The following is a 17,641-nucleotide window of genomic DNA, read 5'->3' as shown; positions in this document are numbered from 1 at the left end:
CCTAGATATTTATCCAAGAAGATACGAAATACATGTTCACAAAAACCTTGAATGAGAACATTCATCGAAGATTCGTTCATAACAACTGGAAAACTAGAAACAGTTCAAACGTCTATCAACAGGAGAATGATTAGACAAACTGCGGTATACTTCTCATCAATAAAAATAAACAACTGCCTCCCCAGCTTCGACATCGGTGAATTGCAAAAGCATCACACTGAATGAAAACAGCCAGTGTCAAAGAGTATTTATTTATTGTATGATTCCATTTATATAAGGTTCTAGAATAGGCAGAATTAATCTATGGTTCTAGAAATCAGTAGTTGCTTCTGTGGTAGTGGGGATTAACTGGGACAAAGCACAGGGGAATGTTCTTGGGGTTATGGAAATGTTCTGGGTTCTTAACTGGTATGTGGGATACTTGACTGCATCTACCTATTAAATTAGTGAATGGCGTGCTCAAAATCTAAACATTTTGCTATCTACAAATTACACCTCAATAAAGAAGAACCATGGTGGGGTACCACCGCCCACTTACCAGATTGGCTAAAATGAAAAAGGATATAAATACGAAATCTTGGCTATATGAAGCAAGTGGACCTCTTACACATTGATGATGGGGATGTAAAAAATGGTACAATCACTTCGGAAATTTCTTATAAAGTTAAGCACATACTTCCCCTATGATCTAGCAACTCCATTCCTAGGTTATACCCAAGAGAAACAAAAAACTTAATTACAAGTATTGAAAGTTTATACAATACTATTTGTAGTAGTGTTAGCCAAAATATTAAAAAAGAATCAAAATAATCCCAGGGGCGCCTGGGTGGCTCAGTGGGTTAAGCCTCTGCCTTCAGCTCAGGTCATGATCTCAGGGTCCTGGGATCAAGCCCCTGCATCGGGCTCTGCTCAGCGGGGAGCCTGCTTCCTCCCCTCTCTCTCTGCCTGCCTCTCTGCCTACTTGTGATCTCTGTCAAATGAATAAATAAAATCTTAAAAACAAACAAACAAACAAACAAAATAATCCCAATGTCCCAATCCCAAGTGAGCAGACAAATAAATTGTGTTACAGCCATACAGTGGAATAATACACATTACCCACTATATTTATCCATCGATCTCCACCAGCAATAATGAGGGCTGAGTTAATGATACTTGCAACAACATGAATGAATTTCCAAAATGTTACACTAAGTGAGAGAAGCTAGACACAAAATCTTGTCTCCTATATGATTCCATTTAAATGAAATTCTAAACAAAAATAAAAACTAGTCTACAGTGACAGAAAGTAGATAAATGGCTGCTTGAGGTGAGGTGTGATTCAGAGGATTGACAGGGAAGAGGCACAAAGAAATCTTTTTGGTTAAAAAAAAAACTTTCTGGTGATGGAAATATTCCGTATTTTTTGCTGTGGGTGTATATATCTGTCAAAACTCACTGACTTGTAAAATTAACATGGGCACATTTATTGTGTGTAAATTATTCTTCGGTGATGTTGATTTTTAAAAATGGAGACACCAAGTGACAAAGTCAAAATAAAACACTAAAGAGAATAGACAGAGTACCCAAATTATCCACAACAATTAAAGAAATTGGATCAGCAGTCAAAGACAGTTCCACGACCAGATAGTTTCATCACCAAATTCAGCCACATAGTCAAGAAGCAAATATTTCCGAAGATTCACAAATTGTTCCACAAAGCATAAAAAATAAGAGGGTATGTCTTTACTCATTTAACAGCATAATCTTAATACCTAAACCTGGCATGCATAGCACAAGGAAGGAAAATAACAGATCAATCTTACACATTAACATAAATTTTTATGGAATATATATTATATATGGAATATATAATATATATATATAAGATAATACACCATGACCAAATTGGCTTATCCTATAAATGGAATTTATAACATTAGAAAAATCAGTTAATGTAAATTGCCACATGAATATGAAAGTATGAAAACCATATATTCATCTCAGAAACAAAACGAATTTGATAAAATTTGCCATCCATTAATGATTAACACTTTGAGCAAACTAAGAATAGAAGGGAACTTCTGTAACCTGATAAGGAATATCTATAAAAAACCTATAGCAGGGATGCCTGGGTGGTTCTGTTGGTTGAGCGACTGCCTTCGGCTCAGGTCATGATCCTGGAGTCCTGGGATCGAGTCCCACATAGGGCTCCCTGCTTGGCGGGGTGTCTGCTTCTCCCACTGACCTCTCTCCTTCATGCTCTCTCTCTCTCTCTCTCAAATAAATAATTAAAACCTTTAAAAAAAAAAACCTATAGCAAACATTACACTTAATAACAAAATCTTTCCTTTTGAGCTCGGAAACAGGGCAAAGATGCTTGTTACTTAGTGAGGAAAAAACAAACCTGTTTTTGCAAATGACCTAATTGTGTCTAGACAATCCAAAAGAAGCTACAGGTCAATTATTTCAGCTTATAGAATTTTTTAGTAAATTAGCAGCATCAGCTTAAAAAGGAATTGCACGAAGACAACTCAATTTAAAAATTGTCAAAGGACTTGAATAGTGAAGATCTACAAATGGTCAATAAAAATATGAAAAAATATTCAACATCATTAGTCATTAGGAAAATGCAAATCAGAACCACTATGAGATACCACTTCATACCTGCTAGGATGACTATTATAAAAAATGAAAAGTAGCAAGTGTCAGTGGAGAAATTGGAACCCTCATATATGACTGGTGGGGATATAAAATGGTTCAGCCACTGTGGAAATGGTTTGGCTGTTCCTCAAAAAGTTAAACATAGAATAACCATATGACACAACAATGCAAAAGAATTGAAAATAGGGACTCACAAGAGATCCCAGATGGCCACTTTGGTCTTTCTGTCCATTACAGTAATTATGTCCACCTTGACTCTGGTGGTTAAGGGCCATCACTTGGCCTCTGTTCTGGGCTCCTGTTGTACCTGTTGACTCTCGGAAGCCCACTTCCACAGCAGTTTCCACTACCATCAACTTTCGCCTGGAGAGCAGAGCCACTACTGAGCTACAAATGGTGCCAGTACCCCACAACACCTAGCCCATTTCTCATCACTCTACTGAAGTTAGTATCTCTGAACCTTCATGAGGAGCACAGGAGGCTGGAGGGTTCTCTGGTCACATACGATAATAATTTCATTCCGGTGTGCCCACCTCTCTGTGCCTTTGAACCCCTTCCCCAGTACTCTGCCAAGGAAGTTCCAGCATCTCCTACTCATTTGCTGTAGTGCATAGATTTCCTAAACTTTGAAGATCTATGCCAGTAGCATATTGCAACTGGCTTTGGATGTCTTTGCCAAGCCTTTAAAATGTTGAAGTCTCAGTCATGGTAGCATATCCCAGATCAATAAACTCTCCATTATCCAGACTTATTTATATTCCACCCCCTGGCCCCAGTCCAGCACCCTCAAGATCCATTCCCAAGCATGTTCTCTCAATTTCTGCTGCTACAGGTTAGCCAGATCCTATAGTCTTTTGATGAATAATCCCTTTCTTCCCATTGCTGGGACAGTGCTTCCCCACTTGGTTCATGGTGACGCTTGACCACAGTTATTGGTTTAGAATCACAGAAGGGGTCAGGGTCCAATCTTGAAGAGGGCATGTATCATCTTGCAAGGCATTTGCCTCAGGGGAGAACTCTGCATGGTATCCAAGCAAGAAGAGGTTGCTCTTTCCACAAACGAGAAGAGGCCACTTCTGTTGGCCCAAAGGGTTCAGGAAAACCTGGGGCTTCCTAGACGGATGATCCCATACCAGGTCTGAGGATCCTACTCTTCCTCTACGAGGGTCATGTCTTGCTGCATCTTTAAACATATCATTCTGCTGTTCTCACATTCAGATTATGGGATTGATTCTCAGCACAGTCTGACCAGCACAAGCTGCAGATGAGAGTTCCCTTAAATGCTGCCATAAAGGCTTTCTGGCTCTTACACTGTACCGTGAGTTGATAGTTGGCTGAAGTGAGTCTCTCATTGTTGTCTTTTAGCACTTTGATGGCATTTAACAAATGCATTAACTGGCCAGTTCCACAATCATCGTAATCATCATTTCTCTCTTACATCTCAAATACTAGTAGTGCATCCCTACATTCACCATGGTGGCAGTGATGTGTGGCACTCTAGTGGATGTCAGGGCTCTGCTTACCTCAGCAATGGAATCCTTATTGCCATCTGGAAGGTGAGTGGTCCAATTCCAGAATCCTATTCTGGAGATCTGCTTCCTGGGACCACCTCAGACAACAGCTCTATTTTAGAGTTTGCCCTAGAAGTCTAACCTAAATCAAAGATTCAAAAGCAAGTATTTGAGAAACAATGCTAAGAACCACCAGGAAGCAGTTGGGAAAGTAACACTGGGAAGGAGAGGATGTCAATAAAGGGTACACTGTCAAGCAAGGCAAGCATGTGAACCACAAGAGCTTAAAATCCTGTTGGGAAACTCAAGGAACCAGTAATCATTGAGCCTCAGGACCTTCCCTCATGAAGGCTGAGGGAGGTGAGGTATTTATTCACTGATCCCCATCCAGTATTCCCTGAAGTTTGCTCTGGATGGGAGACCATTCCCCAGGACTTTCAGCCTGCCCAGTGTTAGTAAGGCAGGCTTCAGTGGCCAGAGAAAAGCCCTTAGGGAAAGAACTGCAGTTTTTCTGGCAGTTGGAGTTTCTTCCAGTGTACCCAAGGGCCTGGGGAATGGGGAAGGAGCATGGAGAACACTAACTACACCAAGGGAAGAATCCTTTTAAGAGATGAAACAATGGTTCCACTCAGCTGGAGATTAAGGTTTGCTTGGGGCTCAGCGCACAGAAGGAGGTTACCTTCTGGGGTAACTATCCCAATACCAAGGGTTATTGAGTTGTCGCTACACAATGAAGGTAGGGAGGACTATGTCTAGAACTCATGTGATTCTCTAGCATGGCTCTTTCTTCTTCCAAGTCCAATACCGAAAGTTAAAGAAAACAAACAAACAAACATAGGAACTCAATTCTGAGGACTTAGATTCATGAAGAAGGAAGGTTTGGTCACCTGACCTGGTTAAAAAACAGTAATAACAAACTGAGGTTTTGGCTAAGGGCAAAGTGAAAATGAAATGAGTAATGAGGGAAGAGAAGAGTTATAAAGATCAACTTATGACAAGTTAAGGAAATAAGGATTATAGAAGCTACTGGTATTTTCTTTTCCTTTTAAGATTTATTTGAGAGGAGCACCTGGGTGGCTCAGTTGGTTAAGCATCTGCCTTTGGCTCAGGTTATGATCACACGGTCCTGGGATCAAGCCCCTGCTCAGCGGGGAGTTTGCCAGTCTCCCTCTCCCTCTGCTTGCTCTCTGTCTCTCTCAAATAATCTTTTTTTAATAGGAGACACTAGAGAGAGATGGAACGTAGGAAGAAGGGAGAAGAAACTGTTTCCCCATTTTTCTGGTTTTGTTCAAAGTTGCTCTCTCTCTTTTTTTAAAAAAGATTTTATTTATTTATTTGACACAGAGAGAGATCACAAGTAGGCAGAGAGGCAGGCAGAGAGAGGGAGGGGGGAAGCAGGCTCCCTGCTGAGTAGAGAGCCCAATGCGGGGCTCGATCCCAGGACCCTGGGACCATGACCTGAGCTGAAGGCAGAGGCTTTAACCCACTGAGCCACCCAGGCACCCCTCAAAGTTGCTCCCTTGTTGGAAGTAGGCTCCAGCCTTCGGCTTCTTCCTGCATGCCAAGAATCAGCTTTGTAGATGGCTTCTTTGAGGACTAAGCAGCAGACCACTGATGACACTGCCTGAGTAGAGTCCTACCTGTGGTCTTCTTGGGTGTAGTAATCCCACCTCTTCTCTTTTGTTCCCTCAGCCCTTGTTGCTTCATCTAGTTACTAGTTCTTGTAACTAGTAGTCTCAGTGTTCTCTTTCTCTTTTTGCTTTTAGTCTTCTAACTCCTGTATAACCAATTCCCTGTATTAAATCTCCTCTATCTGAAATACATGATATAGTTTCTATTTTTCCTACTAGGCTCCAGCTGATACACAAAGTTACCCTCAATGGTAGAATGATAAACTGTAGTATTGACATGCATTGGAATAGTATACAAGGAAAATAACATGGAAAGAATAGAAAGAATAAAAAGAGAGAAATTTATTTTAATAAAGAAACATTAAACTATATTTTTATTGATGGACACATAGGTGATAACACTATTAAGAAAAGCAAGGAAACGATTATCGCAAAGGTAAGGGTCACGGTTATCTCTTGGGAGTACGGATGAAGACAAGATCTGGGAGAAGTACATGGGAAATCCTGAGTTCTTGACAACTTTCTATTTCTTGATCTTTAAGATGATGACACGGATGTTTGTTATGTAAATTTAAACTTTAAATTTTTAAATCTCTAAACCGAACCTATGTATTTTATGTGCTCTTACGTGCATATAACATATCCTGCAATTGAAAAACAGAAGACCATCCTGATTGGCATTGGCTCTGTATCTGGAGGCAGGAAGATGATAAGAGGGGCTTCTAGAAGTGAAGTAAGAGGGGAAAGGCAAAGGGGGAATGGAAAAGACCAAGTCTAAGGTCCCAGAAGCCAAGAATTGAGGCTGAGGTTGAGTGGGTATGAGATTTGTGCCGGAAGCCAGGACTTTTTGCCCTGCCCCCAGGGAGTCAGACCAGGGTTGTGAACTTGTACAGGCCTTTTATGTCTTCCTTCTCTGATCATGCCAACAGAGGGTCTCTGCCTGCTGATCGTATTCAGATGTTGGTGCACATCTGAATCAATGTGGAGACATAAGAAAATACGCTAGGAAAGTGGGGTAAATCTAGCATATGGGTAGAGTTGGTGATTAGGTATCAGCTGAGCCCTAGGATGGACATTCCTAAAGCCAGGTGGGGAAACTGGGTGGACCCCCTCTTAAACAACACAGAAAGATTTCTGTAGGAGCTGGGGATTTCAGTGTATGAAAGAGAACAGGTTGAGTAGAGGAATGGAGCAGGTGAGACCAGGGAAGAGAGAGCAACCGGGGGACAAGAAAGCCAGACCATGCATCCATCTCCTTCACCTTCCCCTAAAAGATGCAATCAGGTTTGGGGGCCCTCCTAGCCTTGCAGGGATTTGATGGCACCATGCAGCAATGCTGGCAGCCATGGGGTTAAACCTCAAGCCAGCTGCCCTGGGGTGATGTGAGGGGGTAGGACTCCAAGAGAAAGCAATGCCTTGGCACCACTATGGGTACCAGCCCTACTGCTGGGAATCGCCACAGAACCCAGGGCCGTAGCTGCCAGTCTAGTTTCATTGTCCTGAGTGGTTCCAGGCCCTGGGCTCCTACAGCTTGTTCGGGATTCCCATCCCCCACCCCAGGAGCAGTTGAATCCATCCGTTGGTGCTGACCAGTGAAACATTAGATATGCAGTCTCTCCGACTACCCCTTGGGCCACCTGCGCTCTCTGGACGTAGACCTGGCCCGGGCCTCGCTGAGATACACATACAGAACGGTTGGAGAGGCAGGGCTGGGATGAAGGTGAGGACCTCCTTTCTCCGGCCGCAGGAGAAAAACTGAGACACCACCGATCACAGGTCAGAAACAGGAGGGTTTCGTCGTCGGAACTCAGAGACGCGAGGCGAGGGGTCCCCCGCCCTAAGTGTGGGAGTGGAGAACAGGCCAGGTGCCCCCTCTTTCTCCTTCCAATCGCTGCCTCTTCCGGGGACCCCCTCCACCCTCCCTCGGGCCCCAGCCCCCACCCCCAAATTCTGCATCCTCTGCGGATTGGTGCCCGGCCTGCCAGGGGCGGGGCCCGAGGGCCCTGACGTCACCGGCCGAGGGGGGCGGGCAGTTAAGGGAGGGGGTGACGGGCCCCGGCTCAGCACCTCGGAGAGCTCCCTCCCCGGCCTTGTTTTGCTCTGGAATCGCCGCCGGGGGAGGGTGCCAGGGGGCCGGGCAGCGGGAGCAGCGGCAGGGGGATGGCCGTGCAGGGATCGAGGGGCCCCGGCGGGCAGAGGGCCCAGCTGTGATCCGGCGGGGGAGGGGGCCGGGGCTCCAGGCGGGGTTGGGGGGTCAGCTGGTGGCGGCAGCAGTGGCCGCACATCTGGATGGAAGCGAGCTTTGTCCAGACCACCATGGCTCTGGGGCTGTCCTCCAAGAAAGCGTCTTCCCGCAATGTGGCCGTGGAACGTAGGAACCTGATCACCGTGTGCAGGTGGGCGCCGCTGGCGGGGGGGTGGTCAGGGAGAGGCGTCGGGGCGGGCTGCGGAGATACAGACTGAGCCTGCCGGCGGGAGGACGCACGGCAGCCGCGGATAAAAGGGAGGAAGCACAGAGTTAAGATAAGCGCTTCCACTGCCCCTCAGGCCCAGACCAGGAGGGGCTTTGGAGGTCTAGTCCCTACCCTTCTAGGCCAAGTCAGGCCTATGCCCAGCCCGCGGCCTGGGGGGGTGAGGGGTGTTTAATTGGCACTGCAGCTTCCTGTGAAAACCAGGAAGTGACATTGTGTGTGAGGGGGAGGGGTGGGATGGCTGGCTCCCTTGTTGGGGGCGGGGGCGAGGTGGGCAGGGAAGCACTGAGGAGTAGCAGCGTGAGCGCCCTCGCCCTCCAAGCGTACCCTGACTCCCATCCGTGTCAGACTGGCCTCTCTGGGGTGGGGCTTCCTGAGAGATTTTCCCATGCTCCAATCCGGGAGCAGAGATCGGTGCCCTCCTCCATCTCTGGGCAGCTGCAGCCTGTGGCAGGGTCAACTGGGGATGTGGGCAAAGCCCCTGAATCCACCCAGTGAGGGGTAAGGGGCACTGGGCCTGCCATGGGAAGGACTGAGGGTCTGACTGTAGAAGCCTGGGTCTCCTGGGTTCAAGGGAGGAGACTGGGAGGGCAGGGCCATTGGTCCCTGAGGGTGGGGCTGTCGCAGTGTTGGGAAAGATTCATCTGCTTTTTGGGGGGCCCAGGAAGTGAACCTTCACACATCAGCCCTGCAGTGACTCACCCTCACTGCCCTGCCCTTAGCCACCAGTGGCCAGCTGCTCAGCCCCTGTCCCTCAGCTTCACCTGCCCTCCTTTCTCCCTCTAGGACCACTCCCGCCACCCCCATCCCCCTACCAGCTGCCTCTCCATCTGCAACCTCTCCACCCCCTGACATGCCACCTCTGAGGGCAGGGTGCTCCAAGTGCAGGGCTCAGCTGTCCTGCTTTGCCACCCCACCTGCCTACACACAGGCCTGGGCCCTGCTGCTTCCCCCAGGAATCAGCGCTCACCTGATGCCCTGGCTCCTGCCTCCCATAACTCCTTCCCAGGTTCCTGAGCCCACACCCAGCCATCCTGCCTCTGTCTCACATATATCCTAGTCCCTAGAACGGTGCTATGCACATCAAACCTCTATAAAAATGCCTGGAATGTTATAGAAGGAGTGAGTGCAGCAATGGCCCGCCCAGACCAAAGTACAGGCCAACGCTTCCATCCTCACCCCTCAAACCCTGCCAGTGTGGCATAAAACAAAGCTTTCTGCCTTTGGAGCCAGAGGATCCTAAAGTCAAGTTCTTACTTCATCCGTTATTAGCTGTGCAACTATGGGGAAGTTTCCTAACCACTCTGGGCTTTGGGTGCCTCATCTTCCCCACATTCCAGCCATGCTGGAATAGTAATGGCATAATTCTGGTAGGAGCCTAGCCCAGTGCCTGGCATATGGAAATAGCCCGGCCCTGATGATGTCCTTTCTGTCCCTGAGAAGAAGATACTTCTTTCTCTTGCCTGCCTTCCCCAGTGTCAGGGAAGTGGGGATCTCCCTTTGGCGTACCCCAGAGCACCAGAGGTTCTGGTGGATTGGAAGTGGGCTTAGAGCTGCAGTGGGAGGGATAGTTTAAGAGGTGATTGGGGGCACGGTAAAGGCTCAGAAACCCCTTGGGCCTCTGCCACCTCATCGCCATCATGTGGTTCGCCTCCAGCTCCCAGAACAGTTCCCTTTAGCAGGCCAAGGGCTCCCCTGGGCCCTGGCCTCCCTGTCTCCATGGTAACCTGCAGCAGCCGCTGCACCTCCTAACAGGGAACACACCATGGGGCTCCTGGGGGCGATGGCCAGTTCTACAGCACCCCTGATGAGGGATGGCAGATGGCCGCCGTGCTGAAACCAGCCCCAGGCCCCCACTGAGGGCTGACCCAGATGACCAGAAAATACCACGATAGGGGGGTGATGTGTGCTACACAATGAGGCCCAGCTAATGTCCCAAACACAGCCTCTTTCTGGTGGGGCCAACCTTCCCATTAATGGCCCTGCTCCTCGACACCCCTGCCCAATGGACTATACACATGCTCCTTCTCCCAGTCCTTCCTGGAGCCTGGGGCAGGTATTATTATTCCCATTTGGGTCTCGGAGAGGTTAAATGACTTGTCCAAGGCACAAGGGTATCACAAGGGAACAGGATCTGAGCCCAGCAGTCCGCCTCCCCCCTACTACAACCCCACACTTGATCTGGCTCTGATTTCAGGCCGGACCAGCTCTAAGCCCAAAGAGAAGGGAAGGAGGTCCATTGCCTCAAGTCTGCCATTGGCCTGAGAGACTCAGAGGCCACTGCAGAGTGGAAGGCAGAGGAGGCAGGGGCTTCTCCCAGACCTCTGTGATCGTGACAGCCAGCAGGAGGCCCCAGGATGTAGCGGAAGGAGCAAGGGCTTTGAGGTCAGACATCCATACTTGACTCCTCACAAGCCCTATGACTCTGAACAGATCAGTAAACCTCTTGAACCCTTGGTCACCTTATCTGTAACATGGGGAGGATGCTAAGAGGACCTACCCTAGAGCTGTTGTAAGGCTGGGTGAGGAGTACATGCTGTGCTTGGCACGTCACAGGGCTTGATAAGCTTCCAGGGGAAAGGGCAGTTCCAAGCAGCCCCCGTATCCCTGGGTACCCCACTCCAGCTCTGCCGCCCACAATAGGGCAATAATGGGAGGTTGGGAGCCGCGTCCTCATTCCAGCCCCACCCACTGCAGGGATGGCAGGTGGAGATCGCAGAGGGAGGGACTGCAGAGGTAGCTGAGGCTCCAAGCAGGACTGCAGAGAGGGATAAGGGGTACTGGTCTCCATTGCCTTCCTTTGTTCCCCTCCTCTCTGAGAAGCCAGGTGTCTGGGCCCCTAAAACCCCTCCCAGAGATTTGCTGCCAATGCCCCCTCCCACCCAGTGTGTGTGTCAGACCTACACCCTGCACACACACACACGCACACACACACACACACCCCGCTCCAGCCCAGCTCTGCACCGCCCGGTTCTGGGCAGCTGGTGTGTGGGCGACCAAGTTGGGAAGGAGAAGGGGGGGAAGGGGGGCATCCGTGTGCTAAGAGCCCACCTGGCCACCCCTGCAGGCCCACGCCCCATGTGCTCAGCTTCAACTCACATGCCCTGGCCCAAGTGACCCCCCCCAGGGAGGGACAGGAATTTATTCCAGCAATAGCAGAAGATAGCTCCAGGCAGGGGTACGAGCCCACTTTCTAACTCCTAGCTGACCCCCAACACACACCCATCAAAAACGCAACTCCAAAGCAAGGGCAGGAAAGAAGGGGGTCTGGGACAGTCCCCTGACTCCAAGGGCCTCCTCTGCCTACCTACTGTTCTGTCCCCTCTTGTACCTTATTCCTGAAGCTTCCTTTCTCTGGCTGTCAGCTCTCCTGTCACCTGTTTGTCCATCGGTCTCCCGCCTGCCACTCTATCACTCCCATGTCATAGCACCTCTGTGGTCACTGTGTACCTCCCCTGCCTCTCACCTCCCTTTCCTGTGCCTCCCCACATGACCTCCCTCTTCATGACCTCTCCTCTGCCCTTCTCTCCCTCTCTTCGCCTAACACCCCTCCTCTAAAAATCCATTACTCTGTCTTCTCACTGGACACGCCGCTGTCCCCTTTCCCGACCTCCTGCCAGGTTCTCTGTGAAAACGCTGCTGGAGAAATACACAGCGGAGCCCATCGATGACTCATCCGAGGAGTTTGTGAATTTTGCAGCCATCTTAGAGCAGATCCTCAGCCACCGCTTCAAAGGTGGGCCCAGCTCCCTGTCTCCCCTTGTCCAGCCCTCCCATCTCCCAGGCTTTAGCTTCCAGCCACCCACTCTGATCTTTCTCGTGGCTTTCTGAACCCCATCATTGATCCTGGCCCCAGTTCTGGCTAGGCCATGCACACAGCTGGGAAAAGGGGAGGGGGTCTTCTGGCCACATAGGTGGGTGCACACAAGCCCCATCAGTGGGCGTGCTGGTACATGCTAGCGTGCCTTCTGTGTACAGGTATGTGGGCGCATGTGTTTGGGATAGGAGCTTTGTGCAGGTGGGGCTGTTAATACTTAGCATGTGTGTACCCCATCACACGGACCCTCTACAAACTCCCTGGTTTTGCTGAGCCCCCTCCCTGCCCTGGCTCAGCCTGTGCCCCAGCAGGTCCGGTGAGCTGGTTCAGCTCAGACGGGCAGCGGGGCTTCTGGGACTATATCCGGCTGGCCTGCAGCAAAGTGCCCAACAATTGTGTAAGCAGCATCGAGAACATGGAGAACATCAGCACAGCCCGAGCCAAGGTGAGGGGCCTTGATGGGCGGGGCCGGGCCAGCTGTTGCTTGCAGGGGATACAGGTGGGAATTGTCTGCTCCTTGTTCCTCAACTCTGCCTACAGTCACTGGGTGGAAGAACCACAGGAGGTCTAGACCCAATGGTGCACCCCTGGGTCCCTTCAGGGCAACAAGTAAAGTTGAATGTGCTTTCCAGGGCCGGGCGTGGATCCGGGTGGCACTGATGGAGAAACGAATGTCAGAATATATCACCACAGCTCTGCGGGACACCCGGACCACCAGGTCAGACCCTCTCCATCGGCTCAGACCACAGGTCCCAGTGAGCGTGCTCGAGGCCTAAACATACTTGATCCTTAAGTTTCTGGAGCAAACTTCAGTTTGCAAACTTCCCAGCATGCCCTGCTAGCTTCCCTCTCCCAGACTATCCTCTGGCTGAGGAGCTTGCAGTCCCAGACAGCCTTTAGCATCACCACCATTTCTTCCAAGTCACATTCATTCTTCTCTATCACTCCACAGTACTGATCTCATGCACAGCTCTAACCTCGACATGCCTCTGAACAAGCCTCAACTATGCATCATTTTATCTGTTGGCCTTGTTCCATGACCTGTGACACAGAGCCCTACCTACTTCCCAAACAGTAGCAGCAGTCTGTACTTGCCGCCTGTGGACTAAAGTCCTGGTGTGCAGAGCCTGAGTCCCTGCACTGTGGGTTTGCAGAGAGATTGGGTCTCAGGGGCAGGGGTCACAGGCAGGATGAGTGTTTGCAACTGAGTACAGTCCGCAGTATGCGTCTCCCCGCCCTGCCCCGCCACCCAGTGGTCACGTGTAACCTGATGGTTTTACTCCGTTCTATCTCTAGTCTGACCTCACATTTCAGAGTTCACAACAACACGCTTTTGAGCACCTTCTGTATGTCAAGCACTAACGATGAGAACTTGTTTCCTGACTGTATGGATCTGAATGATCCCATAACTGGTGGAAAAGGGGTAGTTCAGAGGATGGGGGAGAGTCTTCTCGGGGAGCACACGTTCTAGTACACAGGAGACACAGTGGGCGCCACTCTGAGGGAGAGCCGAGATCCACACTGAAGGGTGAGCAGGAGAGACATACCTCCTTCCTCTAGGAAAGGTTTGTAGTGAGCCAACAGGAGAAGTCCTGAGGACTGGGGCCTCCCTGGGCGGATGAGGCTGCGGCACCGACAGTCCCTCGATACCCAGCCTTCCCCCACCCCCAACCCTCTACCCCCGCAGACGTTTCTATGACTCGGGAGCCATCATGCTGCGGGAGGAAGCCACCGTCCTCACCGGGATGCTGATCGGACTGAGCGCCATAGACTTCAGGTGGGGTCTCGGGGTCGGGGGCTGAGGGAGTTGAGCCGAGGATGTCCACCATACTCGCATTCCGTCATGCCCGCCCCCCACCCTGTGGTTCTCTCGCCCCCAGCTTCTGTCTCAAGGGCGAAGTGCTGGACGGGAAGAGCCCCGTGGTGATCGATTACACACCCTACCTAAAGTTCACCCAGAGGTGAGCCGCGCGTGGGTGCGGGGCTGACGGAGGGCGGGGAGGGGCAGGCAGGGCGGGCCGTGCCCACTGCGCCTTCCCCCCCAAGCTACGACTACCTGACGGACGAGGAGGAGCGGCACAGCGCCGAGAGCAGTACGAGCGAGGACAACTCGCCCGAGCACCCGTACCTGCCGCTCGTCACCGACGAGGACAGCTGGTACAGCAAATGGCACAAGATGGAACAGAAGTTCCGCATCGTCTACGCGCAGAAGGTGCGTGCCGCGCGCCGGGGGAGCAGGGTGGGGGGGCCGGCGGGCGGGCGGGCGGCGTCCGCGGGGACACCCGCGTCCCGCCGCCGGCGCTGAACCCGCGTCCCGCAGGGTTACCTGGAGGAGCTGGTGCGCCTGCGCGAGTCCCAACTGAAGGACCTGGAGGCGGAGAACCGGCGGCTGCAGCTGCAGCTGGAGGAGGCGGCGGCGCAGAACCAGCGCGAGAAGCGGGAGCTGGAAGGCGTGATCCTGGAGCTGCAAGAGCAGCTGTGAGCGCCGCCGCCGCCCAACCCCTGTCCTCCCGCCCGCCCCCCAACCTTGCCGCGTCCCGGCCACCCCGACCACATCGCCCCCGCTTTCTTGGTAACAGCAGCCAGCGCCACCCACCGCCAGCATCAAACCACTGATCCCCTCACCTCCACCCCAAGAACCCCTCCCCGGTGAACTAAATTGCCCTCAACATAAGATCCAGCGACCCGACCCCCCAAAAACCGGCTCCCCACTTACTCCATCAGCTAGCATGGCTACAGAACGTTACTCAGAAAGACCCCATTTGTTACTCAGAAACTGTGGACATGATCGCTTTCCCTCTGTTCAGCACCCCTCTGATCTGCAACCACTATCATCCCCACAGTGCCCCCCCGCCGGGGACTTCACTGTTATTCATCCTTCTGATAGCTTCTACCTGAAACTTTTCATCACCGTGTGACCTCCCAGCATGATCCCCAGAGATGCTCCGTTACCTTTCAGGATTCCCACTCTATTTTCAACCCACTCCATCTCCCTAACTTGAGTCCCACAGCACCCCATCATTCCCTCCAGCTCCCATCATGAGCATGAGCGCACTAGATCCCCATCTCCTCCCTGACCTCAGTACCCTCCACTGACTCCCAGGAACTGCCCTACTGGTCCACAACATTCTGTCCCCATTTCCGCTGCCCAGATTTCATTCGTAACTACCCACCCCCGTTGAGCCCCCTTTCCCCACTTCTGTGCCCTCTCCTAGTCAGGCCTGACCCCTCCTCCCCATCCCAGGACAGGTCTGATCCCCGGTGACCACGTTCCCCTGGCCCAGGGTTCCAAAGACCTCACCACGCCTCTGGTCAACCAATGGCCATCCCTGGGAACGCTCAGTGGGGCAGAGGGCACCAACAATCCCAAGCTGTACCGGAGGTAAGCCTCAGCAGGGCTCAGCTTGGGTCTCAGTGCTGGTCCTTACTGGGGAAGTGGGGCTGGTAGGGGGGCTGGGGCGGGCTGCAGGCCTCTGCCTGCACATCGGCCCTCTGCTCTGCTGCAGACACAGTTTCATGAGCACGGAGCCACTGTCAGCTGAAGCCAGCCTGAGCTCGGACTCCCAGCGCCTGGGAGAGGGCAAACGGGACGAGGAGCCCTGGGGCCCCATCGGTGAGCCCCCTAATCCAGCACCCAACATTCTTCCAAGACGGGCTGAGGCCAGGCCTTGGGGCCTGCGGTGACCCTGGCCGAGTCCCTCCTTCACTGAGCCCTTCCAGAGAGCTTAGCATCGCATTTAAGAGCTTGCTTTGGGGTGTCGGGCAGACCCTGCTGCAAACCCCAGGCAGCGCCTCTTCCAGTTGTTGGAGCTTGGGTCCCTGGCCCAGCACTTCCGGTGCTGGTTAATCCCCAGGGTAGCATTGTTGGGGGCTCCGTGGCTCACAGGTTCTCGGGGAAATTCTTTGCCTAACTAATTTGCTCTTATCTCACGTGCTCTGTGAACCGCTTGCCTGACCCTTGTTTCCCCCTTTTCTTTGGCTGCCAGGAAGCTCAGAGCCAAATTAGTGGCTCCCTTCAAGCGAATGTCCGGGACTTCAACGCATGCATTTTGTGTTGCCCTCCCCTGGCTTCACCTTGGTTCCCCACCCTAGTTTCCCTGGGGCCTGGACTCCTGCCTTTTCTTTCCCAACACCACACTGTTCTGGATGACTTTAGATCTTCTTTGAGACAAGGCAGGCTGTGGACGTGGAACCCCGCCACACTGTGTTTGTGATTGTCTGTGTGTCTGTCTCCCCCACCAGACTGTGAGCTCCATGAGGGCAGGGACCGTGTCTCGTCCGTTCTCTGTATCCCCAGTGCTTGGAACGGAACAAGTGCTCACCGTGTGTTTAATAAACAGACAGAGAGGATGAACCTCAGGGGGAGACAGAGACATAAACTGACGATTACAATACAGTGTCCCGGCACTGGGCATGGCATGGCCAGCTGCTTACCCCGGTTTACTCGAAAATGCCAGATCCTCCAGAAATGAGGAAAATCTCCAGGGGGAGTTGGGGGGGGTGCTGACCTGAGGGCTACCCTTCCCTCACCTTCGCCTGCACCCCGCTTCCCCAGCTCACACACAGGCAGACCGGTTGGCTCGGCCTCACCCGCCCTCTCTCCTCAGGGAAGGACCCCACGCCCTCCATGCTGGGCCTCTGCGGCTCCCTGGCCTCCATCCCCAGCTGCAAGTCCCTGGCGAGCTTCAAATCCAACGAGTGCCTGGTGAGCGACAGTCCAGAGGGCAGCCCGGCACTGAGTCCCAGCTGAGGAGCGGCGTGGGCAGTGCTGGCCCCCTCTTCCGGGGGCACAGGCACAAAGTCCCCCAATCCAGGCCACTTTTCCAGAGAACTCTGGCCACCCAGCCATGGGTCTCTTGCCAAAGGCACCCTTTGCTTCTTGCCCGTTTTAACTTTCTGCCCAAGGGAGCAGGAGCTGCAAAGGGGAAGCTGCCTGGGCCGGGACGCAGGGGCACCACAGGCCACAGGGTGCCCTGGGGAAAGCTTGTATCATTCTTCTGGTGACCCTGGCACCTGGCTGGCTTCCTACCGGACTCTTCGCTCATCCCTACCGCCCTCCTCAGGAGCTGATGGCCCAGCCTCAGCACCCCACCCCCCTGCCTCTCCAGTCTGACCCTGTGTATACCCCAGAGTCACTCCGTCCTCGGCCCCAGGGAAGGGGCTCTGAGGGGATCCGGCAAATAAAAATCAGAAGACTGAGGGCAACTTTGTCTGTGGGGGGTTGGGACTGGGAGCTGACCTAAGGTGGCACAATTCAGTAGAGCCCATGCTGGGTCCATAACTGGGGTGATGGTAGACCAGACACCACGGGGGTGTGCCCCACGGGAGCAAACCAGTCAGAACGATTGAGGAAGTGGGGTGCTTTTGTCCTGTCTGTCCAGGGAAAGACCAGGGAAAGACCAATGACTGTCCCATTCAACCTGACACTCTTAGTAATTTGATTAGCCCCCAGCAGGGAAGACATTGAACAGCCCAAGGGCGGGACAGAGGAGGCCAGCCCTGGCAGGGCCCTGTTCTCTGAGACTTTACTCATCTTGAAGGATTCAGCTTTGGCCCAAAGTTGCACCC

The 17,641-nt window shown here is 52.2% G+C and overlaps 1 protein-coding gene across 5 annotated transcripts; it reads left to right on the top strand.

Moving 5' to 3' along the window:
* Positions 1-7,919: 7,919 nt before the first annotated feature.
* Positions 7,920-17,267, top strand: RUNDC3A (RUN domain containing 3A). 5 transcript variants are annotated; one of them, XM_032849042.1, is made up of 11 exons: positions 7,920-8,181; positions 11,877-11,992; positions 12,385-12,518; positions 12,706-12,791; positions 13,761-13,850; positions 13,954-14,034; positions 14,120-14,285; positions 14,394-14,551; positions 15,318-15,455; positions 15,580-15,686; positions 16,681-17,267. In XM_032849042.1, exons 1-11 carry the CDS (start codon positions 8,075-8,077, stop codon positions 16,821-16,823), a joined length of 1,326 nt encoding a protein of 441 aa, XP_032704933.1. In that variant the 5' UTR covers positions 7,920-8,074; the 3' UTR covers positions 16,824-17,267. The 5 variants fall into 5 exon arrangements, with proteins under 5 accessions (XP_032704933.1, XP_032704932.1, XP_032704931.1 ...); XM_032849041.1 differs by having other exon boundaries at positions 12,382-12,518; XM_032849040.1 differs by having other exon boundaries at positions 12,370-12,518.
* Positions 17,268-17,641: the final 374 nt, after the last annotated feature.

The sequence above is a fragment of the Lontra canadensis genome, unplaced genomic scaffold (genome assembly GCF_010015895.1).
Source record: "Lontra canadensis isolate GAN:19392208 unplaced genomic scaffold, GSC_riverotter_1.0 scaffold218, whole genome shotgun sequence".
Taxonomy (NCBI): Eukaryota; Metazoa; Chordata; class Mammalia; order Carnivora; family Mustelidae; genus Lontra; species Lontra canadensis.
This window is presented reverse-complemented; position numbering and strand designations above follow the sequence as displayed.

Bases quoted from the DNA above. Each gene is read 5' to 3' on its own strand.
- RUNDC3A (XM_032849040.1), top strand. From the start codon at position 8,075: ATGGAAGCGAGCTTTGTCCAGACCACCATGGCTCTGGGGCTGTCCTCC. The intron at 8,182-11,876 runs GTGGGCGCCGCT...ACCTCCTGCCAG, and splicing joins AACCTGATCACCGTGTGCAG to GTTCTCTGTGAAAACGCTGC. The intron at 12,792-13,760 runs GTCAGACCCTCT...CTACCCCCGCAG, and splicing joins CGGGACACCCGGACCACCAG to ACGTTTCTATGACTCGGGAG.